This window comes from Neovison vison, chromosome X (assembly GCF_020171115.1).
Source record: "Neovison vison isolate M4711 chromosome X, ASM_NN_V1, whole genome shotgun sequence".
Lineage (NCBI taxonomy): Eukaryota > Metazoa > Chordata > Mammalia > Carnivora > Mustelidae > Neogale > Neogale vison.
In genome coordinates this window covers 15,828,847-15,846,646 of record NC_058105.1, presented here as the reverse complement: position 1 = coordinate 15,846,646, position 17,800 = coordinate 15,828,847, and the positions used below count along the sequence as shown (strand labels likewise).

General features: G+C 47.4%; 1 protein-coding gene across 1 annotated transcript; it reads right to left on the bottom strand.

Moving 5' to 3' along the window:
• Nucleotides 1-7,051: 7,051 nt before the first annotated feature.
• On the bottom strand, nt 7,052-16,390 carry LOC122897245 (cancer/testis antigen family 45 member A3-like). Its single transcript, XM_044235430.1, has 5 exons — nt 16,367-16,390; nt 9,864-10,044; nt 8,116-8,238; nt 7,652-7,745; nt 7,052-7,270 (listed from the first exon to the last, which is right to left on the bottom strand). The coding sequence occupies exons 2-5, from the start codon at nt 10,036-10,038 to the stop codon at nt 7,171-7,173; spliced, it is 492 nt and encodes a 163-aa protein (XP_044091365.1). The 5' UTR covers nt 10,039-10,044; nt 16,367-16,390; the 3' UTR covers nt 7,052-7,170.
• Nucleotides 16,391-17,800: the final 1,410 nt, after the last annotated feature.

The window sequence follows — 17,800 nt, the reverse complement described above, 5'->3', positions numbered from 1 at the left end:
TAAATGCATTTTGTAGGCACAATAACTGACAGTTTTATTTGTTTTAAGATTTTATTAATTAATTTGAGAGAGAGAGAGCACACGCATGAGCAGCGGGAGGGTCAGAGGGATAGGGAGTCGCAGATTACCCACCGGGCATGGATTAAACTGGGCTCGATCCGAGGACCCCAAGATCATGACGCAGGCCATAGTCAGATGCTTTAACCAACTGAGTCACCTCGGTGCCTGACAGATTCATTTTTAAGGCTCACAACTTCTTCACTTGGGAAGGGAAAGTCCTGGCACCTGTTAGTCTGTAGATCTCAGTTTCGTAAGGAACCCAGGTTCCCTGTGTGAAGCAGGGGCATGGTGCTGTACCGTTCTCAAGGTCACACGCCATGGACTGAGGGACACTGGGATTCCCTCTGGCTTCAGCTCGCAGCCAGCTGTCAGACCTGGAGGAAGGACAGGCTCTCTAGGGGATCGATGTCCTCAGGCATTAAGTGGAAATCACGGCCTCTGGCTCCTAAGGTGGCTGTGGTGGTTGTGGTGAGGAGGATGGTAAGAAACCAAAGCCCACCCTGGCACGTTTGAGGTGCTATGGAAAGGATCTGCTCGGGCTTGGTGCTGCCTCTAGGAGACAGGCATGACCCAGTACCTCAGAGAAGCTACAGGCTGTGGGCCAGAGAGAAGTACAGCGTAGGCCATTCACTGGGGGCCAGTGATCTCATTTGGGGAGCACACAGACTGCAGACTCCCCTGTGGGCCAGGGATTTGCTGAGGAACCGAAGTTGAGCCCTGTCTGACAGGGTAGCTCTTCCTGAAAGCCCTCAGGGCTGAAGAGCTAAGGGAGAGCTTGAGGCAGGTGAAAGCAAGACCCCCCTCTTCTGGGAGCTCCTGTCAGGGAGGGAGAGTGAGCAGAGAATGTTCCAGAGCCAGGGTCAGATGACAAATAAGGACCAATGGCAGACTGTGGGTCAGGAGTAGCTGGAGGCTGTGAAGTCTTGGGGCAGCCCTGGAGCAGTGGGAAGAGCTTGGCTTCAAGCCAGCCCTGGTTCTGAGTGGCTGCTCCAGGTCCACCCATGAGCATATATTGCTCATGACCTGGGCTTATATGCCTAACCTTTCTGTTTCCACATCCCCTCCTACAAACCGAGGCCCCTGACAGCATCGACCTCCCAGACTGGTTGTGAGGGTCAAAAGTAATTCATTTGGTATTTGCTCTAAACCATCTAAGTGGCAGCTGCTTATCTAGGTGTGAAAGAACAGTGAACTGGACACTCTTCTCGTGGTTCTTCCATTCCAGTTGGGAGATGACACCAAACAATCAGAGGGTCTCTAACATGATGTAAGTGCATTGAAAAATGTTGAAGTCGGGTGAAGAGAAGGAACACAAGCAGATGGTACTTTGAATTTGGTGGTCAGGGAAGGTCTCTCTGAAGGACAGTCATCTAACCTGAATCAGAGGAAAGGGCTTTGTATTGTGAAAGGCTCAGGTTTCTGCAGATTATCCTTTTTCTCAAGGTGAAAGCAAAAGACAAGACATGAGTTTCACTTAAATCTTTGTGGGGGTTCCAACTCATGCCTTTGGGTTTAGGCCTGAGTGTGATCTTTTCTTCCTGAATGTCTGAGCTGCTCTGGTGTCCAACAGGGAGACACCAACCTTATAGACTGTTCAATGAGTTACAACTTTGCATAAGACCACTTCCTTATGAAGTTTCAAATCCATGAAACACACATATATGTACACACACACACACACACACACACATAAATATACTGACAGAGTTTCTAGAGAACAAAGAACAAATACAAGGATGACTTCTGTGCAATTGTTCTGGGTTCTGGAATTCCTTCTTTAATCTGATTAGATTAAAGCCAGGAGTCTCCAGAAATCAGCATGGAGGTTCCTCAAGAAGTTAAAAATAGATCTATCCCACAATTCAGAAATTGCACTATTAGGTATTTACCCAAAGGTTAGAAAAGTACATATTCTAAGGGGTAAATGCACCCTTATGTTTATAGTAGCATTATCAACAACAGCCAAACTATGGAGAATATCCAAATGTGCATTGACTGTTAAGTGGATATAAGAAGTTCTCTCTCTCTCTATGTGTGTGTATACACACACACACACACACACACACTCACACCCACATATATATATAAAATGGAATATTACTCAGCCACGAAAAAGAATGAAATCTTCTCATTTGCAACAATTTGGACAGAGCTAGAGCATATTGTGTAAGCGAAATATGTCAGTCAGAGAAAGACAAATACCATATGATTTCACTTACATGTGCAATTTAGGAAACACAGCAGATAAATATATTCAAGGGAGAAAAAGAGGAGTTGGGAGGCAAACCATAGGAGACTCTTAAAGATAGAGAACAAACTGAGAATTGGTGGAGGGAAGTGGGTAGCGGATGGGGTAAATAGGTGATGGGAATTAAGGAGGGCACTTGTTGTGTTGAGCACTGCGTGTTATATGTAAGTGATAAATCACTAAATTATACTCCTGAAACCACTATTAAACTATGGGTTAGCAAAATAAGCATTTTAATAAAAATTTGGAAGAAAAAACAAATCGAAAACAGAGAGGAAAAAAATAAAGAAAATGACTTGTTATAAAGAGGTGGAGGTAGAGGTAGATAATCAGATTATAAAAGATAACAATTGGGAGCTGAAATGCAATACTTATAGTGCAATGATCTGAGAGAAAATGAACTAATAATACTCCTACACTGTCCACTATTTGATTTCCTTTTAAAAATCCTAATTGTTTCTATTTTTAAGTGTTACTAAAATCTAAATAACTCAAGTAAAACAAAAGAAGTGTTAGCGGTGAACATGTAGGAAAAAATAAAGCCCTTAGTGACATTTATTCCAGTTTTTAATGGGGGTTGATAATCCATTGCAAGCAGCAAATAAGTGTCTCAAATGATCACATTTGGGTACCTATAATGAAGTCCCTATAAAAGGCAAAGGTACAAGTGAGCAACTAGAAGCTACCTGTGAACACACTTGTCAAATAAGGGGTATAGCTGAGATCAATGATTGCTTCTAAATCCACTGGGAACTAAGGGATGAAATACGCACAGGTCCTGAAAGTCCCACTTCAAGGTCCACATAAAGATCAGAAAGCTTCAGTGAACTGGCTCCCGTTATCTCTAGTCACTTCAGGGTCAAGATGTGGGCAAACCCTAGCCAAAGTCTAGTCCTGTGACTGGCTGGATTACCACACAATGTAAATGCTCATATTCCCAAGGTCTCTGGCCTTCAGATTAGGGCACTGATAAGTAATGGCTGGGATCCTGACACCTGGAGTGGGACCCACATGCCGACTCTGAGGAAGCTGAGGAATTTGAACGGCTAAATTCTGTGAGATAATTTGCCAGTACAAGCAAATCTTCCTCCTGTCTGAGGAGGTTATTCCCCCTTAGCCTGAAGAAGCAGTGATGGTCCTGCCTGAGGTAGCACCCTTGCGGGGCCCTGCTGATCTGCCCCAGAAGCTACACCCCTGCTTCACTTTCCTTCCAATTCCCTTAACAAGTCTCATATTCCCACAGGCCATGTATTATAAAGCAAAATGTGACACTTGCAGAGATAAAGTCACCCAAAGATCTCCATCATTTTAAAATCCATATACACAAAATACTGGGGATTTGCATGAGCGTCGTTCCTTGAAGTGGGGTGTGGAGGTAGAAAAAAAAAATAAAGTTGAATCAGACCACAGTTACTGATGCAGGTGTATTAAGCCCAGACTCTGGATGAAATGCTTTTGCCTCAGGGTTAAGCAAGCCTCTCATTGTTTGCTTCATTGCCGTCTTGGTGTGTTCAGGCTGCACTAAGAAAACTACTCCAGACTGGGTGGCATAAGAAACAAACATGTATTTATCATGGATCTCGAGTCTGGGAAGTCTAAGATCAAAGCATCTGCAGATCTGATGTCTGAAGAGGGCCCATTTCCTGGATCACAGATGGCCATCTTCTTGCTGTGTCCTCACATGTTGGAAGGGGCGAGGGAACTCTCCAGGTTCTCTTTCATAAGGGCACTAATGCCATTTATGAGGGCTCCACCCTACTGACCTCGTCATCTACCAAAGGTCCCACATTCTAATACTATTGAATCGGGCGTGAGGATTTCAACATGAATTTGTTGGGGGGACCCCTAAAACATTTAGTCTTCCACCCTTGGTTTACTGGGAAAGTCCCAAAGGACTTAAGAAGAAATGCAAGATCTTTCCTGGGGTACTACAAAGGAAGAAATCGAAAGGCTTAAGGAGATTGGAACATCAGAGTGAATTTATCATATAAGATGGTGTTCACTCACTTTGGGAGATCTGGCGGATACTGTCACCAAGTCTGTGGTAAATTGCTTTCTAAGGGGAGCCCAGACATCTGTGAAGAGCTCCGTGGTGGCATTTCTCTTCTCTGTTGGTCAGAAGTCACTGTGGGCTTGCCCTCGAGGAAGGACCATACTACACTGCCAAATATTTATGCTGTTAATCATTATTGCAACCTTCCCCCAACAGACCGGTGGCCAATTAATAGGGTGACAGCTCATGATAGAAAGTTACTAATCCAAATTCTAAGAGAAGATTTGATACTGGCTCTGAACTGACACTAATATTTGTGAACTAAAACTTCATGGGTCACAGAAATGGCTCATGGAAATCATGGAATCAATATGGTTTTACCTCAAGCCCATCTCAGCAATTGGTCCCTGAATCCACTGTCTGGTTATTAATTTCCTCTAATTCAGAGTGTATTGTTAGAAGAGTCAGAAGATGATAGAACTCCCATGCTGGCTCTCTGACCTGTGAAATGAAGGCTGCTATGGTCGGAAAGGCCAAGTAGAAGCCATGAGAACTACCTACCTATGAAGATAGTAAAAGAAAATGCAACATTTCACCTTGGAGGGAATGGACTGGTTATAAAGCATTGAGATTTGAAAGGGGCAGGTCGTGATTCTAGGACATCCCTTGCAACCTACCTATATGTCTGGTCCAGAAACAGACAGACCTTGGAGAAGGAAAGACAATTATAATAACCCTCACCACATGAGTATTTCAAGTACAGCTGCTTGTTTTACATGTGCTTTTGTTGTTTTAGCAATCAGACATCTGCCAAGACACTCGGCATATGTTATTGAGGGCGAAAATGGTTTTTCCCCTATCAGTAAATACCACCCGAGTTTGGCTTCAGCTTGAAAGGCTGGCAATAAACCACTTCTTACCTCAGGGGCTGAATGTAACACAGAACTCACAGGAGTGTGGCACCCATCTTCAAGTGACCTGAAAACCTACCAGCTTGGAGTGGGGCCCAGAACAAGAAAAAGTTCTCTAATATGACCTCACATACATTCCAGTGACCACTTGACTGGAAAAGAAGGAACATCATGTGTGATTTCCAGTTCTTACTTCCCAATATGCAGGCCCAACTTATTTTAGACTTCTATTCCTACATATCAACCAGCACACGTTTAACAGCTTAGAACCAGATAAATATATTCTCAAAGAGTTCTATAGCTCCGAAGTCCAGGCAGGCTTGATTAGGTTCTCTTCGTGACTGGGTCACATGGAATTGAAGTCAAAATGTTGACCCTGCTGGGTCATTAACTGGAGAGTCATGGAGAGAAATTACTTCCCAGCCCTTTCAGGTTATTGGCAGGTGTAGTTTCTTAAGGCTGTAACACCAAGGTCCCCATTTCCTTGCTGTCTCTCAGATGAGGCCACTCTGAGCTCTGAGGACCACCCTCATACCTCCTGAGGTGCACCCCTCCATCTTCCACACAGTAATGGTGCATCATGATCATGGAAGCAGGAATGGAGATTGTGCATGGAACATAAACATGACCTCCCACTCAGCAAGACTCATGGTGTTGCAGATACTGATGACTGCTCCATCTGCCAGCAGCACAGACCAACACTGAGCACCTGCTATGGCACCATACCCCCACGGGGTCAGTCAGCTAACTACCAGTGGCAGATTGATGATTTTGGTCTGCTTCAAAAATACTGGGGAGAGGGCAGCTTTTTGTACATGAACACACCTTTATTCTGGGTAGGGGTTTTCTTTCTCACCCAGGGTACTTTGTAGAACACAATGTGTGGACTTAGAAAATTCCTTCCCAACATCGTGGAATTCCCTTATAAACTTGGAACTTATAAACGTGGAACTTGCTTCCCAGGTAACATGTTCATGGATCTCACAGCTATTATGTTTCCTATCATCCTGAAATGATGGTTCAGTTGAACTGTGGTATGATCTTCTGAAGCCTCGGTTATGGTTGGACCATGGTGGCAGTGCCGTGTGGGATGGGGACAATATAACCTGGGAAGTGGAATGCTCTATCTTAGGGTCAGATAGATGGACCTGTTCCCGTAACAGACACAACTCTTGTCTTCAGCAAGCAAAGGATAACAGCATAAAGACTTCTGCTCATTATTGCTGCTTATGTATCTAGGAGCAAAATTTTCTTTCCCTTCCCCACAAGGTTAGGATCAGCAAGTGGAGAATTGTTTTCAACACGTGACCTCACTGACTCCCCTGAAATGCAGATTGAGACTGCCCAAACTACCACGTTGCATTCCTCTGTGGTGTGGAGACTGGAACGTGACTATCAAAGGAAGCTGGATTGCCAATACATATGGCCTAATAAGGAGTATGTGTGAAATGTCTAGTGCTCTTCTTGGTACTCCCAGGCATCTGTGATTAGTTAATGGGATATTTCAACAACACAATCCAGGCAGAACACCTACTGGTCCAGACCCTCCAGGAATTAAGTTGTGAGTCATCCCCTCAGGACAAGCATAAGAACCAGCTGAGAGGTTGTCCCAGACAAAGGGAATAAGTAATAGTTAGACAGTACCCAGTCATAACTACCAGTGAGTTCCAGAGCATGCCAATGAAAAGAAAAATATTTACTTGGTAACTTAATAATATCCCCAAATGCAGTGGAAAAGAAACAGAAAAACACCAGTTTAGCCATTCAGACAAAATGCTTAGGGCAAAAGCCCAACGTTTACTAACAGAAACTTGTAACATGGAACTTGCAGTGCTTTTTCTTAGCCTCAAGAAGACAATTTCTTAGCAAACTCATGCTGGGAGGAGTCAACAATATCTGGTTGCATTCCAAGACAGCCATCTGGTTCTGCTTTCTCATGGATGATTGTGATAACAGGACTATAAGTTTAGGGAACCAGTATCTTTCTTGAGAAACTGGTCACATTCTATTTTATCTAGAGCATTCCCAAGTTGACTTATTAAGTCTTGTCTTTCATATCTGAAAATAAAGAGACAAGTTGTTAACCAAATGATACCCAAAGAACTGATGTTGCAGGGCGCTCTATATAAAATGCAAAGAGAATCTCAGTTTCTAGGAGAACCGAAAACATGTATGCATGGTAAGAGACAATCCAGTAAATACAGAGAGTGCCAGTTCAAGGTCAAGGCCCACCTCAAACTCGGCTGTGAACAGAAGGTTCCTTGAGCTTGGAAGAACGAGTGAAACTCATATAATAGCAATCTAAAAACTGGAGACAACACGAACTCTGAGTGAGGATCAGGGTTTGAGAAAAGTCAGGCAGGGCCCAACTCCACCCCTCACTGAGCAGTGCACTGGCCCTGCAGTGAAACATTACTGGACAGTTCCTCCTACACTCACCTTGCCGCTTCCTTCATGGCATATACAACAAATTTTTTCTGCACTTCAGGAGATCCTTGCATTCCTTCAAGCAATTTGAGGATATTTTCATACTCTGAAGATATTTAGGAAAAAAATTCAGTATTTCTAAAGTACAAAGAGGAGATAGAACTCAATCTTTGAGACTCAGAGCTCATTCTAGGGCTAAAATGTTACAGAGTACCTGTGCGTTCCATCCTTACTTTCAGACATCTGAACATACCCAGCAATGGAATCTAGTACACAATAACCAATTAGGAAATACAAAAGAACAAGAGAAAAAGGTTTACTGGGACATTTCAGTCAAAATGAAGAGGAACTATTCTAACTGGGAAAACCAAATTCTGGAAAGGATGAAACACAAGATGTCAGTTGAATCTATCCTGATTCATAGAATAGGAATAATTTCCTGTGGTTTCATGGACAGAAATTCTTATTTTACTTACTTCCTCCAAACTGTTGAATTTCGTTCCTTATTCGCTCCTTTATTTCCATATTGATTTTCACTGGTATTGGCAGTTGATCTGGCACATCTCCCAACACAGACATTGCTGTGCCCTTGGGCTCATCTGCAGAGACACAGCTGGGAATGATTCCTTCCACCAGGGCATCACTACCAGGTCTGTGAATCAGCCCACCCTTGTTGACTCTGGCTACATCACGATACAAAGAATCTAATTGTGTCAACTACTATCTCCTGCCATATTCAAAAGCTCTGGAGATCAGATTTTGACCAGAAGCCATCAGGTGGGGATCAACCACTTTCCCTCCCCTCCCCCTGCATTCTGTGAACGACAGGTGCATCTGGAAACCTCACTGAATGAGGAGCTGCAATGATGTGCATTTCAACAACCCCATACACACATCCATGTGCTTCACAGTCTCTAATATTTCTTTTCATAGCAGGAGAATATACAAGATAGATGTATCAGGTATGAAATTTGACCTCAGGAAAAACAATACAACAAAGAAGCCTCTTCTATTCTTGTCACTACGCATACACACAGAAACAGACTTGGACAATATAACTAATCAACAAACATTCACAGAGCCCCGGAACTCAGGATTCAATGTTCCCTTGATGCACTCTACAAGGGGAAGAGCTGAACATGTCACTTGATGTCACGATGGCTGATATTAGCACTAAATAACTAGAAATCCCAGTCAGTTAATGATCTTCCTCATCTGGCTTTTTTGTTCCAGAACACAATTTTTTTTACTCCAAGTTTGACATATCTACTTCATTCACTCATGCCCCTCTGTGCCGAACATCAAGACAACAGTGGGGATCAGCAGTGAACCAGACAGAAGAACCCTTTCCTTTTGGAAGTTATAACTACTGTGGATGTCAAAAAGTACATGTACAATGAGCAAAGGAAATAACACAATTTGATTTTGTGTAAGGAAGAAGTCAGCAGGGATGTGAGCCAGAGTGGGAGAGGAGGCCTCCATGATGCAGGGTCGGGCAGGGTGGTCTGAAGAGGTGAGCCCTGGGCAGAGCCAGGAGCAGGAGACAGAGCCGGCCCGTGCAACACACAGCGGAGGCGGCCTGGCTGCCAGGAAGGCCATGCACTGCCTGTGCAAGGGGACAAGCCTGGGCCACAGAATAAGGGTCAGACGCAGAGAGAGCAAGGATGACACGGAGAGGACATGAGATGGCAGGAGAGGATGGCAGGGTCAGGAGGTGCAAGGTCTGGAGACCAGCGTCAGGAGCTCAGACTCTGTTCCGAGCGCTTGGGGAATTAATGATGGGTTTCAGGATATGCATGTGATGATCTGATTTCTGTGTGGACACGGTCACCCTGGGTACACGGCAACAAATGGGCTACACACGTTCAGGTGGGAAAGCAGGACGTGAGCTCAGAAGCTCTGGAACACCTTGCTGAGTGATGAGGCAGTGTGGAACGAGGGACAGTTTAACAGTGGGACTCAGGGACGGTGACAGTGTTAAGAGGAGAGAAAGGAGATCAGAAAGGAGAAGAAAATCTGTAGGATGCAGAATTTGGGGAGCCAGGAATGTCTCCATGAAGGACAGAGTGATCACCTGGTCCAGTGTGGCTGGGAAATTAATGGCAGCCTCACCCAAAGCCAGTGACCTTGATCAGAACTGACCCCGAGGCATGGAGGAGCCAGAGGCGGGGCTGCCCTGGGCCAGGTCAGGGAGAGGAGGGGAGGGCCGGCAGGGCATCCTCACCATCTTCCGAGGACACGGCTGAGGCCCCAGGCTGGGATGATCCCTCTCCTTCCTCTCTCACTGACAGCAGCGGCATGCTCAGCCTTTTCTTGAATGGAGGCGGAGTGATGGGTTTTCCAGAACGTTTCACTTGGCTTTTGGGCCCAACAGCGGACTCCTCTGCTTTATCACTCATCACTTCCTGAGGAGCATTAAGAAACATGTTCCATTAATGACCAAAAAGCAACCATTCTGAAAGAGGACGGAGGTATCTCAGGACGTTACCATTGAACTACGTGATGACCCAACATTTGCTGTACCAGGTATTTACCCAAAGAACACAAAAGTACTGATTTGAAGGGGTACCTGCACCCCGATGTTTACGGCAGCATCGCCGACAGCAGCTGAACTCTGGGAAGAGCCAGACTGGTGACTGACTGGTAAATGGAAAAAGAAGACATGGTGTACGTCTACAGCAGAATATTACTCTGCTGTCAAAAACAATGAAATCTTGCCATGCACAATGACGTGGGTGCAGCTAGAGAGCAGAATGCTAGGCACAGTAAGTCCGTGAGAGAAAGGCAAACAGCAAACGAGTTTGCGCACATGCAGAATTTAAGAAACAAACAGATGACCACGGGCCGAGGGAAAGAAGGGCAAACCAGAAAACAGACTCGTAAGTGCAGACAACAAACTCAGGGTCCTGGAGGGGAGGTGGGCTTGGGGACATGTGTGTGACAGGGATGAGGGAGGGCACTTGTGTCACGGCCACCGGCTGTTGTACAGACACGTGTGGAACCACTCAGTTCTACCCCTGACACTAATAGCATCTCTGTGTTCTCTAACTGGAGTTTCAAGAAAAACGTGAGAAACCATGCAAGCACTCCACCCGTCCAGACCGGCTCTTACAATCTTGCACCTTCCCTCTTCCACAATGTGTCCTGAGCCATCAGCCAGGCATTTCTTCAGCATGCACGTGGCTCCTTTGGGGGCTCTCTGCCTACACCCACAGTTGGATTGCTTCCTCTGCTGACTAGGAGTGACTACCCTGTAGCAAGGTCTTTGCATCTGGGGCCCATTCTGTCACCAGACACCAGAGAAGCCACAGAAGTCCAAGGCAGAAAGGCAGGTGAGCCAGAGGTTGAATGGGAAGGGACTCCCCTTGTGCAAGATTTGCACTTGTGGCTTGGCCTGTTCATGTTAATGTGGCTACAGCATCAGGAACTTGACCTGCTTGTGCATCTCACACAGGCTGGTCAGGGAAGGCAGCATAGTCAGGCAAGAGGAGATGGAATAGGAGTGGGGTTCGCCAGAGCAGGACCCCACCTTCTTCCCTCTAACAGTGGTGTGTGCTCCAGTCCAGGTACGGCGCATCTCAGCAGGCCAGCGGGACCCCAGAGGGCATGGAGCCCTTTCCCCTCACTCACAGCTGGGAAGAAACACACCCATCCTAGCTATATATCCCTTGGCAAATTCTAGAAGATCATGCCTCTCCCGCCCCCCATAGGGCTTGATGTGCTGAGCAGCAAAGCACAGTAATCCACATGGAGAAGCAGGAAAATGGCTGTGTCCTAAGACTTCCATAGCTTTCTGAGGCTGGGTGTCTCAGCAGGGGACCCCAGCTGGGGGATGGGGTAACAAATAGACCTTACTGTGTTGTCATTCAAGGGTATTCAAACCTAGGACAGTACTGAAGTCCACCAGACCAAGGAGTTTCTATGGTAGGGAATGTAATCTGCTGCTTATATCTGCTGATCTTACGTTCTATTATCCTGCTGCCCACAGGTCGCCAGGGGTTGGGAACCTCCTCTCCATGTCATGTTCTTTTGCCCAGTTCCTTAAACCATCAATAATGTGCCCAAGGGCCTGGTCCCTTCCCCAGGTTCTCTTCTGCATTTAGAAGCCACTTCATCCCAGTTCTGGCTCCTCCTCATGATTGTAAAGTGGCTGCCAGGGCTCCTCAGTTACCTGCTTCTCAAGTCCTGTGTAGCAGAAGAATGAGGTTACATTCTTCTGTAGCACTCCCACAGGAAGTCCTAAGGTTTGCTGTGATGGAATCCTTCTGTGCACATGTCTGCCTCCAACAATCATTTTGCTCTACGGGGGGGCATCAATCAGAATGTGACAATTTCCTCGGCTCAGGCCCCAGACAGCAAATGCATAGATTGAAAGATACCACCCCCGATAGGTTTGACCATGGCCTCACATAGGCTCCTGTATTCATTAATCAGAATATAATTTCTTCTCAAGCAGGCAAACATTGGCAATGGTGACACCAAAACCCCAATCCTTAATTTCATGTAGACTATGATATCTAAACAAATTGAAATTAAAGTACTTCTTACCAACACAACGAAAGGTACTCCAAAGTTTGTAACATTCTTCTAAATCAATACTCACTATTGAAGTCTAAGAAAACATCACATGACTGATTCTGTGGGACACATGAAATGGGGCGGAGGGGAGCTTACAACTTCACATTCTGTTAGAAAAGAAACATTGCCGCAAATGAATGAGGTCTGTCCCTGAAGGAAGAGGCAAAAAGACTATAGTGAGAGCTATGCTGTGCTTTGACACTTGTGTCTCCCCAACAGCCTGTGTTGAAATCCAAACCCCCAGGGAAGCTGATATCAGGAGGCATCCGGGTCCTTTGGCGGGTGCTGAGGTGCAGACAGTGGCCCACTCCTGCACCAGATCAGTGCCTCAGAAAGGAGGCTGCAGAGACACCAAGCCTTCCATCAGGGCAAAATGAGGGCGCCTGACTCTGAACTAGTCCACGGACCTCCCTAGATCACCCTGGTGCCGGCAGCCTGGTCCTGGTTTCCCAGCTTCCCCAGCCCTAGGCAACACATTTCTGTCCCTGTCACCTTCCCAGTTTCTGCCATGGTGCTATGGCAGCCTGAACAGACCAAGATGGCTCTTTCACATGATTATCAAAAACAACTTAGCCACAGATTAACAATACTGGCCCACCAAGCAGGAGTCCGAGCCCTGTATCCAGAAGGGAGCTCTGTGAAAGACAGCGGGAACACCCAGAATGACTTTATAGTAAATTTGGGAACTGAGACGACATAGACACCTTCCTAGAGCAAGGAAACATTCCAAAAGTCACCAAGAAGAAACAGAAAATCTGAACACCTAAAGGCTCTCTTGAAGAGTGCTTCAGACATTCCGGATGGATATAATACCAGTACGCAAACTGTTTCAGAAAAGGGAAAAAAGGGTGTGAGTTCCCTACTCATTTTGTGACACCAATATAAATGTGTTACTAACACCTACCAAAAATACTGGAAGAAAAGGAAAATGAAAGACCCAGATCTCTTTCCTGAATACAGACACACAACTCCTCAACAATTGGTTAGCAAATGAAATTACACAGGACATAAAAAAAAAAAAAAACCCAAAGGTCATGGGGTTGTTGGGTCTATTGTTGGAAGGAAGACTGGTTTCACCCTGGAAAAATTTATCAGGGAAATGTGCTACATAAACAGCAAAAACCACGGAAAACGCACAGCGCCACTGCAATAAATGGGCTGATGCTGGATACTTACTCATGGTAAACATCCTCAGCAACTTCGGATGAAAGGCAACTTCTTTAACCTAAGAAAGTTTATCTTTCCCCCTCACCCTCCCACAACATGTACACAGATGTTGAACTTAATGATGACCCAACTCTTTTTTCTTGAGTTTTAAATAAGACATGGTGTCTGCTGTGTTTTCAAGAACATACTGGAAGAACTGAAAACTGTCAGTAAACTATAACAAGTATACATTTTGGAGAAGAAGGACTGAGGTTGTCATTGTTCACAGTGGACATGTTCTATATGTAGAATATCTAAAATACCAAGAATTAATAAGTGTACAATAGCCAAGTTACTGGATGCAAGAGCAAGAATCAAAACCATGTGTATTTCTGTGTAATAACAATCCGATTAGAAAAAGATATTTAAAATACCATTAGAACAGTGTCAAGCACATCAAGGGGCACCTGGTTGGCTCAGTCAACCAGGTGATGGTGAGACTGTTGATCTTGGGGTTGTCTGTTCAAGCCCCATGTTGGGTGAAGATATTACTCACAAATTAAAAAAATGTTTTTAAAAATCAAAATCTATAGAATAAAGCTAACCACAGGTGTGCCTAAGTACTACCCATGAATCATAAACCTGATGGACAGAAATCAAAGGCCTCAGTAAATGGGCCGTGTGGATACATACATACTGTGGGGATGGGAAGACTCATTATTAAGTCATTATTGCCAATTCTGCCCAGAATAATTATTGCATCATGCTTAAATATAAGTAATTTTTTATTTAAAACTTTAAAATCTCCCTGTTAATATTGGGGATAACTCATGAGCTGACACTACAGAGTATATAGATATCAAAGGGCCTAGAATAGCTGAGACCCTACTTAGGGAAAAGCACCAGGTTGGAAGATGCACATGGCCAGACAGCAGACCTAGGAGCCATGACAACGCTGTGGGGTTGGAGCAAGGGTGGGCGGATACAGCGGTGAGACAGGACAGGGAGTCTAGACATAACTCGGGAAACAGCGGGTGCTCAGTTGCTGACACCGGGGCCTTCAAGCCTTTGTGGTTCATTCAGTAAGTCCACCTGCTCCCTGTGGGGAACGGTACTTCTGCTCTGATCCCCTTCCCAATCCATACAACACTGATCTCCCATGAATAGGAGAGCTAGAAGGACACGTAGGATATTATCATCGTGGCTTTGGAGTAGGCAAAGACTTTGAAAAAATAAAAGCACTGGCCATGATGAATAGGTTGACTAATTAGACTTAATTAAACTGAGAATTTCAGTGCATCAAAAATATACTAAGAAGGCAATGACTTAGGGCACCTGTGTGGCTCAGTTGGTTAAGCATCTGACACTTGACTTTGGATAAGGTTATGATCTCAAGGTGGTGAGATTGAGCCCCAACCTGGGCTCCAAGCTGGGCTCTGTGCTGGGTGGGCAACCTGCTTATGATTCTCTCTCTCCCTCTCCCTCTGTCACTCCCTGCTTTTTGTGTGCATGCCTTCTCTCTCCCTCTCAAAAAAGAGAGTGACAAAACAAAACAAATCAGCAGAAGACACAGAAAATTATATTTTCAAGTATATGTATAAATATAAACATATGTTGAACAGCAAATCAATTTTAAAACTACAGATATCTCATAATTCAAGCAGAGGGAGTCAATTATCATATGGTTTCACTTATTTGTGGAGCATAACAAATAACATGGAGGACATGGGGAGTTAGAGAGGAGAAGGGAGTTGAGGGAAATTGGAAGGGGAGGTGAACCATGAGAGACTATGGACTCTGAAAAACAACCTGAGGGTTTCAAAGGGGCGGGGGGTGGGTGCTGGGAGGTCGGGGTACCAGGTGGTGGGTATTAGGGAGGGCACGGATTGCATGGAGCCCTGGGTGTGGTGCAAAAACAATGAATAGTGTTAAGCTGAAAAGAAATTTAAAAAAAAAAAAACTACAAATATCTCAGTAAGCTGTGGGTGAAAGTCCTGGAAAGGCTCTTCATGAAACACATGCATGAATGGCCAGTAAAGCACATTAACCAGTACTAAGGCACATGTGGAAGAGATAACGAGAGGCTCCCGCACACCCACCAGGGCACTGAGATTGAAGACGCCCTATAGCAAGTGTTTCTGAGTATGGAAGGCAACCAACTCTCATATATTGTCCGCCCCAGATTCCCACTTGGATGACCGCGGTCACCCACAGAAGGTGAGATAGAACCCCTGAGAGACTGAGATACAGAAGCCCAGGGAAACTACCCCACCCCGGGCTGAGACAGAGCACCCAAACAAGAGCGAACCACCCCAAAGTGCCCGAGAGCCCCCGAGTAAGAATTCACCCCAAAGGCTGAGGGAGACAGACCACACGAGGGAGAGCGCACCCCCCGAGCAGAGCCCCCGGAGTGCCCCCCGGCAATGGCTGAGACAGGGTGGCCGAGGAAGAGCCGCCCACCTCCATAAGGGGGACCCAGTGCCCAAGGAACCCTCCACGCAGGGCTGGGAGAGAGCACTCAAGGAGAACCCCCCCTTCTGGGCAGAGAGGGACCTTCCGAGGAAGAGCCTCGGCTCCCCAACGGCAGCGGGAGCGCCGAGAAAGAGCCCAAACCCCCAGTGCCGAGCGAGCACCCAAGGTGAAGTTCTCTCCCGGCCACGCCCGGCTCAGACGGAGCCCCCCGGGGACAGCTTCCCCATCGTCTTCAAGCATCGGAGGAACGGCACCCCCCTAGGAGGGACAGAGCCCCCACGAAAGTCTCCCCAGGACGACGAGTCCCCACCAGGGACCAGCAGAGCACCACGGAAGCCCAGGCCCACCATGGCTGAGACAGAGCACCCCGGGAAAGTGCCCCCCCGTGCTGAGGTCAGAACCCACCCACGTCCCTCCGCAGAGCTGAGGTAGACCCCCCAGGAAGACACCGCAGCCAAGGGAGAGGCACTTTGAGGGCCCAGGGAGAGCGCCAGGGGCAAGAATCCACTGTCCCAGGGTTAAAATCCTGACCTCGGTCCAGGCGCCTGGAAACAAGACTGGCAGGACGTCGTGGCGCCTCTCAGGTGGGCCTGTCCAGAAAGGTGCCCCCTGGGAAACCTCTGGACATCCGCCCCCTAGGGGAGCTGGGAGCGGTGCGCACACACTGCTGTCCCGCCAGAAGGCTGGTCTCCTTATTTTGACTGCCCCGGGGAGGTGTGAGGGCGTTTACACGACTTGGCGGGCCGTTGGCCACACGGCCCTGCAGCAGCCCGACCCCCCGAGACGCTGTGTGCGGCGCGGAACCAGGTGCTGGAGAAGCCTGTTGCCCCCCAGGGGCCAGCGGTGCCCGCTGCCCAGAACCAAGAAGCAAGTCTTTCCGGCCGGGGCTCAGGCGCCCCCTACAGGCAGAACTCGATCACACAGGCCACAAGAAAAAACACTTCTAGGAACCGGAACTCTTTCTTACATAGGAGGCCACAGCGTTGAGTTTCAAGGTAAGAGTGGATCAATGGGGGGGGGGACAAGATGGCGGGGTACTAGGAAGAGGCGTCTTTTCAGCTGGTACCCCAAAGTGAGCTGATTACCTACCAAAGAACTCCGATCACCCATGAAATCAGCCTGAGATCAGAATTGTACACGTCTGGATCTCTACAGGGGCAGAAGACGCCAGTGGGCAGGTAAAGCGGAGTGGGAACGGCGGACTGATATCGGAAGATAAACAAAAGGGGGAGGGAGCCACCAGAGGCGACCGGTGCGAAAGTAATACCCCGATAGGAGCGAGAGTGCCCTGCGTCTGGGAACCAGCATTAACTTGGAGACTGGTTGAAAGCACTCCAAAAGAGCAAAGGATCGCGGGGGCAAATTGTGGGAATCGGGGCGGCTAGGGACAGGGGCTTAAGTCCCCGGTCCCAGACGGCCTCCCCAGCGCGGAGGCAGAGAGAGTGCGGCGGGGAAACCGGCTCCTGGTCCCCAAGCCGCCAGCGCGCCCCAGAGCGTGGGGGTTCCGGCTCCTGTGAGGGGATGGGAGCCGCGCCGGTCTGCAGAACGCGCGCTAGCCCTACCACAAAGCTTGAGATGCGCGTGCTCGTCCCTCCAGCTCTCCTGGGTTTCTAAGGCCCGGGGGGCTTCTTGACCTGCGCCATTGTTTCAAAGTCTAAGCCGCCTGCGCGCGAAACTCTTCCCCGGACAGAGGCGCGAAAAAGCCCAGCCTGCGGCTTACGGACCAGCGCCCCGTTCTCAGTGCCCCAGACGCGTGCCCGACCCACAGCCGCCTCTGAAAAGAGGTGCGCGCAAGCCGGGCACTCCCAGCCCGGGCCGGCGGCAAAATCTCAGTGTGCGATCGCTGCTTGGAACCTCTCTGGCCGTCAGGAGCTCCCAGACAGCCGCCACTGCCTTGGCTTTGGGGACGAGCAAAAGATCCTGCGCCCCCAGGGTCTTTAACTTGGAACCTGCACTGCCAGCGTC

Bases quoted from the DNA above. Each gene is read 5' to 3' on its own strand.
- LOC122897245 (XM_044235430.1), bottom strand. From the start codon at position 10,038: ATGAGTGATAAAGCAGAGGAGTCCGCTGTTGGGCCCAAAAGCCAAGTG. The intron at 7,746-8,115 runs GTAAGTAAAATA...AAATATCTTCAG, and splicing joins AATTCAACAGTTTGGAGGAA to AGTATGAAAATATCCTCAAA. The intron at 7,271-7,651 runs GTGAGTGTAGGA...CTTTATTTTCAG, and splicing joins GCCATGAAGGAAGCGGCAAG to ATATGAAAGACAAGACTTAA.